At 33.5% G+C, this 15,202-nt stretch overlaps 1 protein-coding gene across 1 annotated transcript; it reads left to right on the forward strand.

Annotated features, from left to right (window-relative positions):
- Positions 1-6,786: 6,786 nt before the first annotated feature.
- LOC138309423 (uncharacterized) lies at positions 6,787-14,701 on the forward strand. Its single transcript, XM_069250606.1, has 3 exons — positions 6,787-7,122; positions 8,671-8,841; positions 12,744-14,701. Exons 1-3 carry the CDS (start codon positions 6,864-6,866, stop codon positions 13,046-13,048), a joined length of 735 nt encoding a protein of 244 aa, XP_069106707.1. The 5' UTR covers positions 6,787-6,863; the 3' UTR covers positions 13,049-14,701.
- Positions 14,702-15,202: the final 501 nt, after the last annotated feature.

Consider the following 15,202-nt stretch of genomic DNA (forward strand, 5'->3'; position numbering starts at 1 on the left):
TGACATAAAACATTGTTGAATTCGACTTTTGTACCCAAAGAAAATGGGTAATAAAGTATATTCATTCCATTAGCCTCGACAACTTTGTCCAAAAAATCATGATCGCCTATTACCAGCATTTCAACACAGGGAACAATTTATACTATTTATCATTTTTTTTTCGTGACGTAAAGGTTTTATTAGGTCATCTGACCCGAAGGGTCATGTTTCGTCCGTCGTCGTCATGCCGTCCGTCGTCGTCCGCCGTGCGCCGTGCGCCGTCCGCCGTGCGTTAACTTTTCACATTTTGAACTTCTTCTCAAGTTCTACCGGTGCAATTTCGCTGAAACTTACATGAAATGATCCTGACATGGTCCCGACAAAGTGTTGTTATTTTTCGGGTCGATCCGAAATCCAAGATGGCCGCCACAGCCGCCATCTTGAAAACACATTTTGAACTTCTTCTTAAGTTCTACCGGTGCGATTTGACTGATATTTGCATGAAATGATCCTGATATGGTCCTAACAAAGTGTTGTTATTTTTCGGGTTGATCCGAAATCCAAGATGGCCGCCACAGCCGCCATCTTGAAATCATATTTCGAACTTCTTATCAAGTTTTACCGGTGCAATTTGGCTGATATTTGCATGAAATGATCCTGACATGGTTCCGAAAAAGTGTTGTTATTTTTCGAATCGATCCGAAATCCAAGATGGCCGCCATCTTGAAAACACATTTTGAACTTCTTCTCAAGTTCTACCGGTGCGATTTGGCTGAAACTTGCATGAAATGATTCTGACATGGTCCCGACAAAGTATTGTTACATCTCTGGTTGATCACAAATCGAAGGCTACCATGACACTATATTTAATTAATTTCCTATATGTTAAGGCCCTTGGGCCTCTTGTTTGAAATAAAATTTGTTGAAAGAAATTGAAAATGATCCTGACATGGTCCTGACAAAGTGACACCATATATAATTAATTTTACTATTGCCAAGGTAGTCAGATGACCGTTAAGGCCCTTTGGGCCTCTTGTTGTTGTATACGTTCACTGTTAATGAAATAAAGGTCGAATTCATGACTCCCTGCTGTAGATTGACGGCCAAATTTTGTCTCGTGTGAATTGATAATCAATTGTCATTCTAATCCTATTTTAATTTACCTTTTCATGTTATTTATGAAATTAATTGTAAAACTTATGAATTTATTCATTTGAGAAATATCTATTACATGTACAATGTACATAGGGTTTGGTTTTTTCAAGATAATTCTAAATACGGGAGGGATTATAACAGGTAATTTGTATTTACGTTAAAAGCCAGTTGTTAATCAATATAAACGTAATTGTCACGTACAGTGCATATTTTATCGTAAATATTCGTCTTTTCGCGTACGTAACACGTGTATGCCCAAATATGGCGTCCGTTACCGGTTGGATAGTGTCATTTATTGTGACGTAAATATCTGGGTTTTAGGCAAATAAAAAAATACCGTCATCATCCCAAAACCGAATTACAATCAAAAGAATGGATGTAAGTCAAAGTCATCAGAACCAGGTAAACTATTAGACTTATCCAAAGGTTCGTCTCAACTATGTTTCTATAAATAAACATATATGTAGTACAAAACACTGAAATGAAAATAAACCCATTTACAAATGAAGAGTGAGCGTCCTCATTTTACAAAATCCTAACTTATATCCAGGAGCTCACAAACTATATCAATAAGTCTAGTGTCAAATCAGCTGATATAGAGGTTGTGAGAACCCGTGTATAAGATAATACAGAATTTGGTCGTTTGATGTACATCAAAAAATATGTTTTGATCGTATAACGATGGGTTGTTTTCGCTTTGAAGTTGGTTGTCGCTCCTTCGTAATCGTCGATCGCAGTTTCTGTAGAACTGTGATAGGTCAGCGTTACTGTAGACCAATTGATTTTCACCTGCGTTTTAATTTTGCGCTATCCGCGACCATTAGGATACCGTGAAAATAAATCTCTGCGAAATTGTTGTAGTCGGTGATAAAGTAGAACCAAGTGATTATAAATCACGAAATAAAATCGACGTGAAAAGGTCGTTTTCCATGAGAACACGAAAACAAGTCATCGCGAAAATAAGTTGGTTTTTCAGTGTTTTTATCCTGAACTTTCTGTATTTGTTTCTATGATATATCTTTTTTCATCCCATTTATACCATATTTAATAAATATTTTATTTTCTGATATATAACTTAAAATTTACATTACATTCATACATGCATTATATTGAACATTATTCAATACAGATACAATAGGCCTAATCTGATGCTCATTCACACTACTTGCGGTGTTCCGGTGTGTGTATTCTTGCATAGCAACCACTGCGTATACGCAAGTGTAAACGATTTCGCAATTGGTAAGGTTATATAGCAAAAATAAAACCGAAAAGTATACATATTAATATGTAGTGTTATTCAGACATATTCTGACAGGAGCAGACGATTTAGGTCTTTTCATCAGTTACAAAAGTTACTTACTTTACACCATTACCACCATTGAAAATTTTGAGCTTCTCATTTTACTTCAAATTAAAATTACAAAAGATAATTAATTGCATCCCGAAAAAATTCCGTGGCACTATATCCTATATAGAATGAAGTACTGATTGCGCATGGACCAAAGGCAAAATAAATTATTTTATATAATTTTTTGTGTTTGTTAATTAGACATATATATACACAATTAAACACCAATTATTGTTCAAGAGATGGATATCATTTATGCTCTGTCGGCGGTGGAGCGTCTTTAAATAACACGGAAACTTCAGAAATATACAAAAACACTTTTAAAGACTCCTAGATTCCTTTTAAAATACTTTGTGACTATAATTAGGTGAAATATTCAAATGTATTTTATATTTACATTTATTCAGTTGGGTGTCACTCCATAGTAATTGTTGACCGCAGTCTCTGTAGATATTTGACTGCTCAGTGATACTGCAAATCAATTTATTTTCGTGAGCGAATAAATCTCGCGTAATTCGCGAGCATTAGGTTACCGCGCAAAATAAATCTCCACGAGAATTGTTGTAGTCAGTGATAAAGTAGAACCAAGTGAATATAAATCGCGATATCAAATCGCCGTGAAAAAGTCGTTATCTATGAAAATGCAAAATCAGGTCACCGCGAAAATAAGTTGGTTTTCAGTATTCTTTCCGAAACTTTTTTATGTCTTTGATATAGTCCAGAGGTGGTATAACGAGAGTGTTAGTAATCCAGAGTATATATAATGTTTGCGTTTGTATGTTTATTATTTGTTGTTGTGTTTTTTGGTGGTTTTTTTTTTTTTATTTTTTTGAGGTGCGGGGTGCTTTTTTTGTTTTGTTTTGTTTTTTGATTTTTAATTCTTTTTTTTTTCTTGTTTTTTGATTATTTTTTTTTTTTTATAAATAAATTAATTATTCCAGAATATGTCTCAGTATTTAAAGCTACATAACTTAGAGCTAGGTTAGAACCCTTGATATAAGATGTTAGACCTGTCCATCTTTCACAGCTGGTAATTAATTCTCCTTAAGATAAATAATTGTGTATTGCAAGTCAGACAAGTTTGACATTTATTGTTGTTAGATTGAAAAATGAATATGTATTGCAAATCAGACATATTTTGACTTTAACTTACTTTGTAAAAGGAATTCAGCCTTAATTTTACACGGAGACTTTCAGAAAGGTATAAAATCACTTAAACGTATTCTTATATTTCCTTTTTTGAATACCCTGTGGCCATAAATAGCCAAAATATTCAAATATATTTAATTTTTACATTTATTTACCTTGACATTGTTTTACTAATTGTTGTTGGAGCGACAGAAGGACGGTGGTACGTGAAAGCGAGTGCCCTAAGGTGACAGTTTTTTGTCTTTTACATAAATCTAATTGTCACACTTTATTCCACTAAATGACAAAATATATAAATAGACACATTAAAAACATGACAGTAATATTCACCTTTATGTGATGTTAAGTGTTATACATTATGCATATATGTACATTTTGTATAACTGGTAAAACTCGAGTATATATTATGACAAGACCAATCACAAAAAGGACATTAAAAAAAAACTGTTAATGCTTATTTCCGGACATTTTTACATTTTCGCACTTTTTGATATTAAAAAGCCAAAAACTGATTTTAGTATAAAAACATATTTTCGGTTGACCGTTTTTTTTAAACATTTATCACTTTTGGAATATTATTTGGTTAACTCTTTGTATTTTATAAAAAAAAACTTCATTATGCTTTAAAAAAAAAAGAGATTTTTGTCGATTAAAGATGCTCAGTCGCCGACAAAGCATAGACGGTACCCGTCATTTGAACAATAATTGGTGTTAAATCGTGTATATATGTCTAATTCAGACAAAAAAAAGATATAAGATAATTTATTTTCCTTTTGATGTATGCCATAACCGCACTTCATTCCATATAGGACATTGTGCCACGGATTTTTTTCGGGATGTAGTAAATTATTTTTTTTATATTTTATCTTGAAGTTAAACTAGAAGTTTTAAATTAATACGTGATCACCATGAATTCGTTGTTAGCATGTACGATTTAAACGTGTTTTACTGTATATTGTGTTAACATGGCCTTCGAGATACAAAACAACGTATACGGGTTCTAGTTTGATGAAATGAATTGTTTTATAACTCGATATACAACTGTAAATGACAATGGACAGTCATATTGTGGGCGACTGGTTCGTCCGTTGTCGGTATTAATGTGACATAGTTGGGGGGAGGGGTGTTACTTGGTGTCTTCGGCACAATGCTTCAGTGATAATGTACTATAAAAAAGGGGCAAGAGTTTAACTATCATAAGGAGACACAACACGAATATACTGCAGCCTCCCAAAAAACTATCACAAGGAGACACAATGAAACTTACCACAGCCTCCCAAAACACTATCACAAGGAGACTCAATACCAATATACCGCAGCCTCCCTAAATACACACACTTATATACGCAGGAAGTTATCCTTAAACGAATATGGCTGCTAATAGGACGTTAATAAAATCAACCATGATCAATCTCATTATGACGCGACTTATTATTTCATTTGGAAACGATTTTGTATTATTTGGTTTATAAGATTAACATCCTATGAACAGCCATGACCATTTAATGACGACATCCCATGTATGCAGTGTGTTGCGATGTGTGGATGTCTGTGTAATATGATAATGATTAGGATTTTAGAATTTGCAAATGTGTACCTATTTGCAATGGCATATATATTTTTTATACATGTAAAGCCTAATTGGATTCAGTTGAGGTCATTGTCCTACTCCTAATTTGGAATCTGTTGAGGTAATTATCTAACTTATAATTGGAATCTGTTGGGGTCATGAAAATGTATGCCTATTTTCAATTATATATATATACATCTTTGTATAAAGCTTAATTTGAATGTGATAATTTCATTGTATAACTTCTAATTTGAAACTATTGGGTCATGAAAATGTGTAACGATTTGCAACATTGCGTAACTGTGTAGCCTTTGAGGGGGAAGGGGGAGGGGAAGTAATGCTATACATGACAGATACATGTCTATGCCCTGTAGGCTATCGCGGTTTTAGTTGTCTGATGTATTAAAATCATGACCAAATATTAATGTTTAATGTCTCTGTATATTGGTTTATAAACGCAAGTTCTCAATGTGTATTCAGTCACTCCTAATTAAGACGTATCACAGCTTCAAAGTTTGCGTTTCAGTTCCACACACAACACATAATCTGCGACATCCACAAAGAAAACAAGAATATTACGTCTGTATGTTTCAGGAGACTGTGGTATATCCGGGTTGTGCCACTTAGTAATCGTGCAACACTTGACTTTTATAGTGCAATCTCACTGAAATATGCCCCCGAAGACACCGAACAATACACCCAATCTGGTCATATCGGGTCACTGACAACGGGCAAATCAGTCGTTTCATTCACCTTCTTCATTCGGAGCGCTAAGCAGGAATATAATCTACCAATATGTGCTGGAAATACTGTACATTTAAATATTCAGCCACACGTGATAGGAGTCTTTTATTTCAATGTACAATCGAATGAAAATAATGTCCATTATTATCATTGTCATCGTCTAATTAGTTTAAACATATTTCGTTGTCATTATTGCAACAGGATCGGACCGAAGTTAAGTTCAAACTTACAAGTTTAAGATATACAACAAATATAAAAAATAAAAGTCAACACATATAATATATACTTCATTAGATGCCTTGATATTTCATATATTATATCATTATTATTTTCCTTAAATGGGAACAGATAAAGAAAGAGGAAGAAGAACGGTTATAACATCAATAGGTCACATCTGATTTACAATTATCTGGGACATGTTTTATATACAGTATAATTAAAAAGAAAATTTGCGCAATCTAGTACAGTCTACACTTAAAATACTAACACAATCCAAAACGTTTAACTTTTTTTAAATGTTCGTCACATCCCGAATTATAGACTATGGTGTGTCTCGGCCAGGAAGTATAACCTAGTGTTATCCCCATGGGAACATATCCAAATTATTAATACGTATAATACTGTGGTTTTTTTCATATTGATCACGTTCTTCTTTGTGGAATCGATAGTAAGCTCTGCATGTGCTGTGGGTATCATCAACGCCTTGGGATTATACTCTATCTCGCCACTGTCCTTAATAGCCACTAGGGATTTTAGGATAGATCCCCTTTCTCTACGTGAAAGCCTCCATCGTGATAAACCCCCGACAAAACTTTTGATAAATTAAACAAATTAAATTTTAGACGGTTGGGCTAGTATAGTAACTCAAGAAAGCAAACAGTTCTGAGCAAATTCAACGTCGGGAAACATATTGGAACCATGGAAGAACAGAAAACTGGTGAATCCAAATCGAAATCTAAAAAATGTTTCCCGAAATTGTTTTTCGGGTTAAAGTGTATTAATAGCTGTCTGTTAGTAGTGGCGTTCGCTGTCCATCTACATAACCTATTCACAGCCACATGGGCGACAGACATCGCGTCAGACAAAACGAACGGACACCATGGTAAAATACATCACCAACTCTTCGGGTTTACGGAAGAAGGGGACAGGCAAATCTATCCACTCCATCGAGAAGGAAGTAAGTGTGACAATCATAATCAAACGCTTATTACACAAAGAAACAAATTTCAGTCGTGTTTATTTATTATGTTATTTTATGATTGGATAACAAAACCTACTAAGACTTCTTGTATGTGTATATGTTATATGGAGAGAAAGTTGATTTTTTTTTCAATTAAGGATTATCGATACTCCGCTTTTAATTATAATTGAATTACAAAAACTACCGCTTGGGGAACTTCCCCTGTTACATGCATTTGTGTTAAATGTGTCACAATGTGATGCTTTGTTTATATTTTGAAAACTTTATTTTAATTAAGGATTACATTAAATAGATGTTTTACATAGAGAAATATATCTAATATAATCCTTACAATTAAACTTTTTACCTGTAATTCCGCATTTATTGATATCTTTCAGACATTATTCTGCTGCCGCATTAGCCTATCAAATGCCTCGTTATAAACGGCAACGTCAATTAACTATAAACTTTATTTTACATCGATTACGAAACAAGTTATACAACCTATGCAAATCACTCGATAGCTCGAATGTAAGCGCACGAGGGACGTGGGAAGAAACCGTAGTGCCCGGAGAAGACCCACGCGATCGGGAAGGTGACCCTCTAAACTTTTCACGTCCGTGCCGGGGATCGAACCTCGGCTGGCTAGGTGAAAGGCCAGTGGCTTAACCACTCCACCACCAGATCACCCGTCGCGACGTCATTTTTGACATAATGGGCTGATAACATATTTTCTAAACTAAGGAAAATGCTTTTTACAAGCAAGTTGATTAGTTGACGTAATTTTGTTGATATTATGGAGTGTCTAAACCGAACCCTGTACAATTCAGAAAATTGTCTATACCGATTAAATTGTGTGATCTAAGCATATTCCTTAATAAATTATAGTAACTACATTATGTAAATAAACTGTAAAATGCGGAACCTGTCTTATCCACTAATAATCCCTCTTCACATTTTTTAGTTAGTTGTTCTATAATTTGGAAATGCAATTTTACGATGCAGAAACCAACAATGTACAAAGCTGCATGAATTTGAATACATGAATATCAACATTAGCACGTCAAGAACAGTCGGAATCTCATTTCATCATGAATTCATTCATTGAGAAAAAAATTATGTTAGCGTTAAATTGACATTACAAAGTATACTTTCTGACATGAACATGAATACATTACAAGTAATGTTGAGGCATTAATGCGAAATGATCAGTCATATAAACGAACATTGATTTAATGATGTCAGACTCTTTATTTGAATTATTAGTTTTTGCAACAACGATAGACAAAGATGCATCTGACTTTGAAGTGCTAGTGTCAATTTTCAACAAAGGAGATTTCTGTTATAGATAATCTTTTTCGTATGTTTTTGCAATAGTTTCGGTACAAGTCTATCAAATATATATGCTTTAGATCAGCGGAAAAATCATTTCTTACGTGACTCGTCCTGTTTTTTGGTGGTGGTTTTTTTACATTGAAGAGTTTCTTTGTTCTCAAAACCTTACACAAGAAATTGAGACTGAAATGGTTTTTGTTTTGTTTTCAGACTGGCAGGCATGGAAAAGACCACTAATACGATTGGAGATTATTTCTCTGAGTCTCGGCTTCACAGCTGCATTTGTTCATGGGATAATCATTTTCCTGCACTTTTTACACCCCAGGAAAGGTGAAACGATGGCTCTCCTTTCGTCTGTGGCTCTTTTGGCTTGTGGTGGAGGTCAGTTGATTTTTTGTTTTTAATTTCTGCTTATGTACGATTAAATTGCGGAAATTGAACGTTACAACTTTATCGCAGTCGCATTAGATCTTTGAAAATTGCATATAGGTTTTAGTAATATACAAGCACTGCCATCCATATGTGTTGAACTGACTAGTCGGATCGTATGAGTTTGTTGTGCGGAGGAATCTTTAACGAGTGTGCATAGTAGTACAGATATTTTCCATCCGCGCAACAAACTAGTGCAATCCGACTCGTCAAATCAGCTCATACGGGTGGCTTTGCATTTATCACATATCGGGTACCGTTATTATTATGACATTATAGAAGTTTTTAAACTTTTGTTTCAGATACTACCGCAACGCATTCGGTTCACTAGTTAGTAACGTAAACTCTCCTTGCTGTTTGTAAATCACAGCAAATTTCATTTAGTCTATCTTGTGCAAAAATAATCTATGAGTATCTATTTCACATTTATGTGATGCTGGTCAAAGTATGATTTAAAGATGCTCCACCGCCGACAGAGCATAAATGATATTAATCACTTGAACAATAATTGGCGTTTAATCGTGTATATTTATGTCTAATTAACACAAAAAATAATATGAAATAATTTATTTTGCCTTAGGTGCATGCGCAATCGGTACTTAATTCCAAATAGGATATAGTGCCACGGATTTTTTTCAGGATGTAATTAATCATTTTTTGTAAATTTAATTTGAGGGGAAATTAGAAGCTCAAACTTTTCAATGGTGGTAATGGTGTAAAGTAAGTAACTTTTGTAACTGATGAAAAATACTAAATCGTCTGCTCGTGTTTTTGATAGTACAAAAATGTCATTTGTCAGCGGTGGAGCATCTTTAAGAAATGAATATAATAAAATTCCTTAAACCAATGTTTTCTCATCTATAACATAAATTCTCCCAACATAGTCACTACGTCATAGCTCGTAAATACACGTCAGAATTAATTCATTTAAATGAAAGCACAATGATGGAAGTCACTCTGCCAAAAGCATTATCAAATTGGATTTTACTGTGTTTCTTGAAAACAAAATGTGAAATATGAGATGAAAGACGTGCAAGTATGTAAAATGGACTATGAAACGTTTGCAGTGTCTAAAAACTTATCCATGTGACTATCATTTGAGTCGCTAGATGACCTCGTAATCGTAGCCGGTTTATGCTATTACAGTTGTAGTTTTGTTGGCGCATGGATAGCAACAGTTTAAAGAAATTGAATAAATTTGTTTCCTATCAGATGAGTAGATATTAGTTTCATCCGAGCGCCATGTTTACATTGATTGATAAATCATAAATTCAAGGGGAATGCTCTTTAAGCTATGTTGATAAACATATAGGCTGGTAAGATGTGTGATACGAACCTACAGAAAATATTCACCGAAATTAATGTATCACTATTGTATAATAGCATATGTATCATATGTATGTGATGAATATATTTATATGCTACATATAAATGTTTCGACGAAAATAATTGTTCAGTAGTATTTTAAAAGTATGTAGTAGATTATTTACGAAATACCAAGCAGATCATCTAAATACAAAACTTTTAGGTATCTGAAAACACTTACATATTAAATTTTTTGCAAAAGTGACACGATTTAAATAGATATACCACAACAAGTGATAGTTGCTAAGCATGCTTATCAAACTCAAGTTAGTAAATTTTCATACTTTGAAAAGACATTAACGTAAGTTGAAATATATTTATATAATTCGAAAAATAACGATCGAGAGTTCAGATAAAGATGATAAATGTCACTATCGGTTTGATAAAATTGTTTATCCCATAAGTTTATCTCTATATTGATTTCGTAGTAATCTGTTTATTCTCGTTAACATTCCAAAAGGTAACCACCAACTTTTTCACCATAACATATGATTTCCTAATAAAGAGCCAAAGTCCTGTTGTTTATACTTCAAATAAGCCACTACGTTTTATAAATAGAGGATCTGACATGAGTGACTATATGATATAAAATTTATCAAACGAGCTCAATAATTTGAAATTTCAAATTATTTAACGAGTTTGATAAATTTTATATCACATAGTCACGAGTGTAAGATTATGTTTATCACACAACTTTTATTAATAGAAATGAAAGCAAAACTTTCTTCTCTACATAAAACAGTAGAAATCCGTCTCGGCTCGGATATGACGTTTCCGTCTAACGAAACAATCATGCGACGTCATATATATATTATGACGTCAAAACTACATGTGACATCATAATAGTGTTATTACACATGTGCCTTGCGATATCTAAGACATGGCCGTATGACATGGCTGGACGGGCCAGTTATGTGATAAAGTGCTATTATCAAATAAATTGATTGATTCTGGGAAACCATTCTCAATCAATTAAACAATAAATTCAATCAATCAATCAATCAAATGTCAATAATGATCAGTGATACTAGGAAACGGATATCTACTGATTCACGTCAATATATATAAACAGCATATATAATCAATATGATGTCAATCAATCAATATATATCATTAATATGTACCGCGAAATCTGCAACACCAGAAACCGCACGGAAAATTCTGTCACTAACACAAACTTCAATGATTTGTGGAATAGTCTTTTGATAAAAAAAGTAGAACCATGTGCAATGTCCAGGAGCCGTGACGATCCTGCCTTCTCCTAACATGGATGAAACACAAAGAAGAAAACAACAGCAGAAACAAAAACCAACAATGGGAGGGATTTCAGGAGGGTGAAGAAATTGAGTGTTCAAACCAATTATTTTTTCACATAAACCTATAACAAAGCTGTCGTTGTACCAAATTGTCTTCATTCAAAGAGGGGGAATAGCTCGTCAGCAATTCTGACATAACCTTTTTAGGTAACATGTTACCAAATCAACAGGTGCCCTCCGATAACCGCCCTATATGGTTTATTGCCATAAGTGTTATTATATCCATTCTATGCTAAATATCCTTCATATTGCAGGGGTTACTATCACTATCATTATATCCACTCATCGAGTACAACATAGTAAAACTTCAGGTATTTTAGGAAAACATATCGATCACAGGCATGAACGGAAACTTCCTCTGAAGATTACAGAGAGGTACGCTTGATTTATCAAAGAACCGTCGTATTTGTCTCATTTGTTGTCGAACACACAGTCTTCAGTTTGCTATGAAATAGCCCAGGAGTGTATATTGCGATAGTGATAGTAACCCCTAGAATTTCGAGGATGATGTTTATTTATGTAAGCTAATATGAAGTTATAACATTTAAACGAATAGGAATTTCACAATTTCGATTCAAATATGCGATCTAAAATAAATTTGAAGTAATATCCGGTTTGATTCATTATGATCAATATTAGATTGTGTTAACCGCATTCCGTGTTCATAAATATGCACCATGTGTTATTGTATAATGTAATTGATAGGTGCATGCTAGACATGGCCAGTAAATACGTTGATCTCATTCTTGGTTCCATTCAAAGTGGTAGTTTCTGCTCCAGCTTGCCGCTCAGCTTAAAGGGAGTGGGACGACTGGTTCACCCGTTGTCACCGCATACATGGGAGGCCGTCCGTGCATTGCCCTGACTGTTAATAGGACGTTAATTGAATCAAACACACAAACAAATCATAACTAGTAAACATGTACCGTGGTATTATGTAATTGATAATTGCACTGCTAGTAACTACGAGTAGATCTAACTATTAACTATGTATTATTGTATTGTGTAATTGATAGTTGCACTACTAGTAATTACAATTATATCTACCTATTATCTATGTATTTTTGTATTTTTGATTGATAAGTGCACTGCTGGTTATGACAACCTCCCTCAAACCTAGTTTATAACTGTTAACCATGTATCATTGTGTATTTTGTATTATGTAATTGGTAGGTACACTGCTAGTTATTGCGAGCATGCAATACACCAACAACCGCCCGGTCTACGGATTCAAGCAGACATCAATTCCAACTAATATGGTGACCGACATAACGGAGGAAAACGGAGGAATGGAGGCGAAGCTTGCCGGAGTTCTGTACTTTGTAGCCGGGGTAGTCGACGTCATCCTTGTATTGATCACGTGTGCATCAAAGTCACCGAAAAGTGATGACGTCATAAAACGACTAAAGGACAGTGACGACATCAAGAAACCGAAAACACCTGAGTTGGTCATATCCGTAGAAAAAGACGGACCTTGAGCGGAAGAGTAGACATACTTATGTATTTCAGTGATTTATAGAACACCATTACGCATCATGCACTTTCTCTAAATTAGTTCCGGTTTTAAATTCATAATCTGAAACATCCATTACTTTCTGAAACGGATATTGATTTCAAAATGGGAATGTATTACAAGATCGATAATTGTGTAGAGTCGCAAAAGTAAATACTACATTTATCATCAACTTCTGAACAATTAAATGAAGATAAATTGAATGTTAATTTTCATAATTAAATGTTTACTTTCAAAATATTTAAATGTTGATTTTCATATTATTTAAATGTTGATTTTCATATTTTTTAAATGTTGATTTTTCATAATAAAATGTTAATTTTTATAATTAAATGTCAATTTTCGTAACGCGGGTCATATTATGTTTCCTGCCGCCGTAATAATTGCCGCGCGTTAGTTGACTGTCACTGGGCCAGACAGCAAAACAGCGAAAAGAATATTTACTGATAACATAGATTTCGCAGGAAATCTTGCATTGATTTGGTGTTGTAACCTCATGTTAGCCCTATTGTTTGAAGAAACTTTTATTTTTGGTTTCGGAAAGGTTTTCGGCCTTTAATGCAGATATATGAAAATCGACGGAATTATGATAGTGCGGATAATGAAAAGTGAATAATTCATCAGTAATGTGGGGTCACCAGAAACACTATATATGGAAAAATTACTTTCATATTCAACTTTAAAATTATTTATTACTTACGTGTTACTTCGCTGTGATAGTATCACCATTAAATGTTCGTTAACAACATATAACAAAAGTCTCAGGCAATAATATTGTATGCCTGTTAGTTAACATGACGTCACGCCCGATACAAATTTATTTGAGATTCAATATTTTTTCCGTATTTGGTCACTAACAAACTGTGTTACTAATATTATTGGATAATTGAATATGTACTCTGACCCTTCTCTTGAGTTTTAATGCAATTAAGTTGTAATTTATTTATAAAATAGATTAATAAATAAATATCTGAGAAAAACTTAATTTACAATACAAAATAACTTTCAAATAGTGACTCAACCTACGTAAAAAGTCTTATACTGTCTACCCAATTGTCAATGAAACTCGCATAACATTATTGTTCATTCAATGTATATATAATGTGTAATTCTAGTTAATATATAAGCATGTTACTGTGGCTTATTGATAAGTATAATTGTAATTCTTTTACACTATGTCACTGAATTCTTACATCAGTTTATTTAGGCATCAAACTGTCTATACATGAAATATAGTCTGTATAGATTCAGACAATCTTCATAATGCGCGCTGGCGCATTATGAGTATATGGTCTGGGAAATCGGGAATCTATGTAGATCATACAACTGTATATATCCTGAAATAATAGTTTACGCTTATATTGATATCATTTATTCCTTTTGAGTTATCTGCTTTGAGTTTGTTGAGGTTAGACCGAGAAAACCGTTTGCTAACAATAATATATAACCTATATGACGGAACAGCCATATTGACGTTGATCTCGTGACATGTCCACGTCAATATTAGTGAAGTCATACTGGTCAGGTTTCGGTGTCAATTATATCAACATAGACTTCACTTCGGCTTGGTTAGATTATAGAATGATTGTGACAAGAAAAAATAAATATTTAAAAATAATGACTGGCTTTTATTATCATTACATAGTTATTTTTTTAATTCAGTTACTGAAAATATACAGGTTTTATTTATTAAGCTGTAAAAAACATTCAAATGGAATGGGAAAACATAAAGTATGCCTTACAAACATTGATTACAATACAGAATTTATGCACTGTAAAGTTCTTCTTTTTTTTTGCCTTATTTGTGTTTAAATTAAAACATACCTTCAGAATGTAAAATGTTAAATGAATTAGATAACCACAACTTGGCTTCATGGTCTGACTGTATGTACTCATTTTACTGCAGTCTAAATATTATGATTTTTGGCAGTACTACAAAAAAAATCATTTTGACCTCATATTTGTACTTGTAAAATTAATCCTATGCATTGTAAGTATTGTGATTCTCAAAATGGTTCTTATTGACGGATCGCCAGCTGTCAATCAAACCACACGTGACTTTGCATTTTTTTTTTTTTTTTGTATTTTGTGTACATTGAATAAAAACACGTGCGTTTGC

This window comes from Argopecten irradians, chromosome 15 (assembly GCF_041381155.1).
Source record: "Argopecten irradians isolate NY chromosome 15, Ai_NY, whole genome shotgun sequence".
Classification (NCBI taxonomy): domain Eukaryota; kingdom Metazoa; phylum Mollusca; class Bivalvia; order Pectinida; family Pectinidae; genus Argopecten; species Argopecten irradians.

What these genes read in the sequence shown, in the direction of transcription:
- LOC138309423 (XM_069250606.1), top strand. Translation starts at nt 6,864, where the DNA reads ATGGAAGAACAGAAAACTGGTGAATCCAAATCGAAATCTAAAAAATGT. An exon ending in TCCACTCCATCGAGAAGGAA is followed by an intron (nt 7,123 to 8,670) that starts GTAAGTGTGACA and finishes TTTTGTTTTCAG; the next exon opens with ACTGGCAGGCATGGAAAAGA. An exon ending in TCTTTTGGCTTGTGGTGGAG is followed by an intron (nt 8,842 to 12,743) that starts GTCAGTTGATTT and finishes TGTAATTGGTAG; the next exon opens with GTACACTGCTAGTTATTGCG.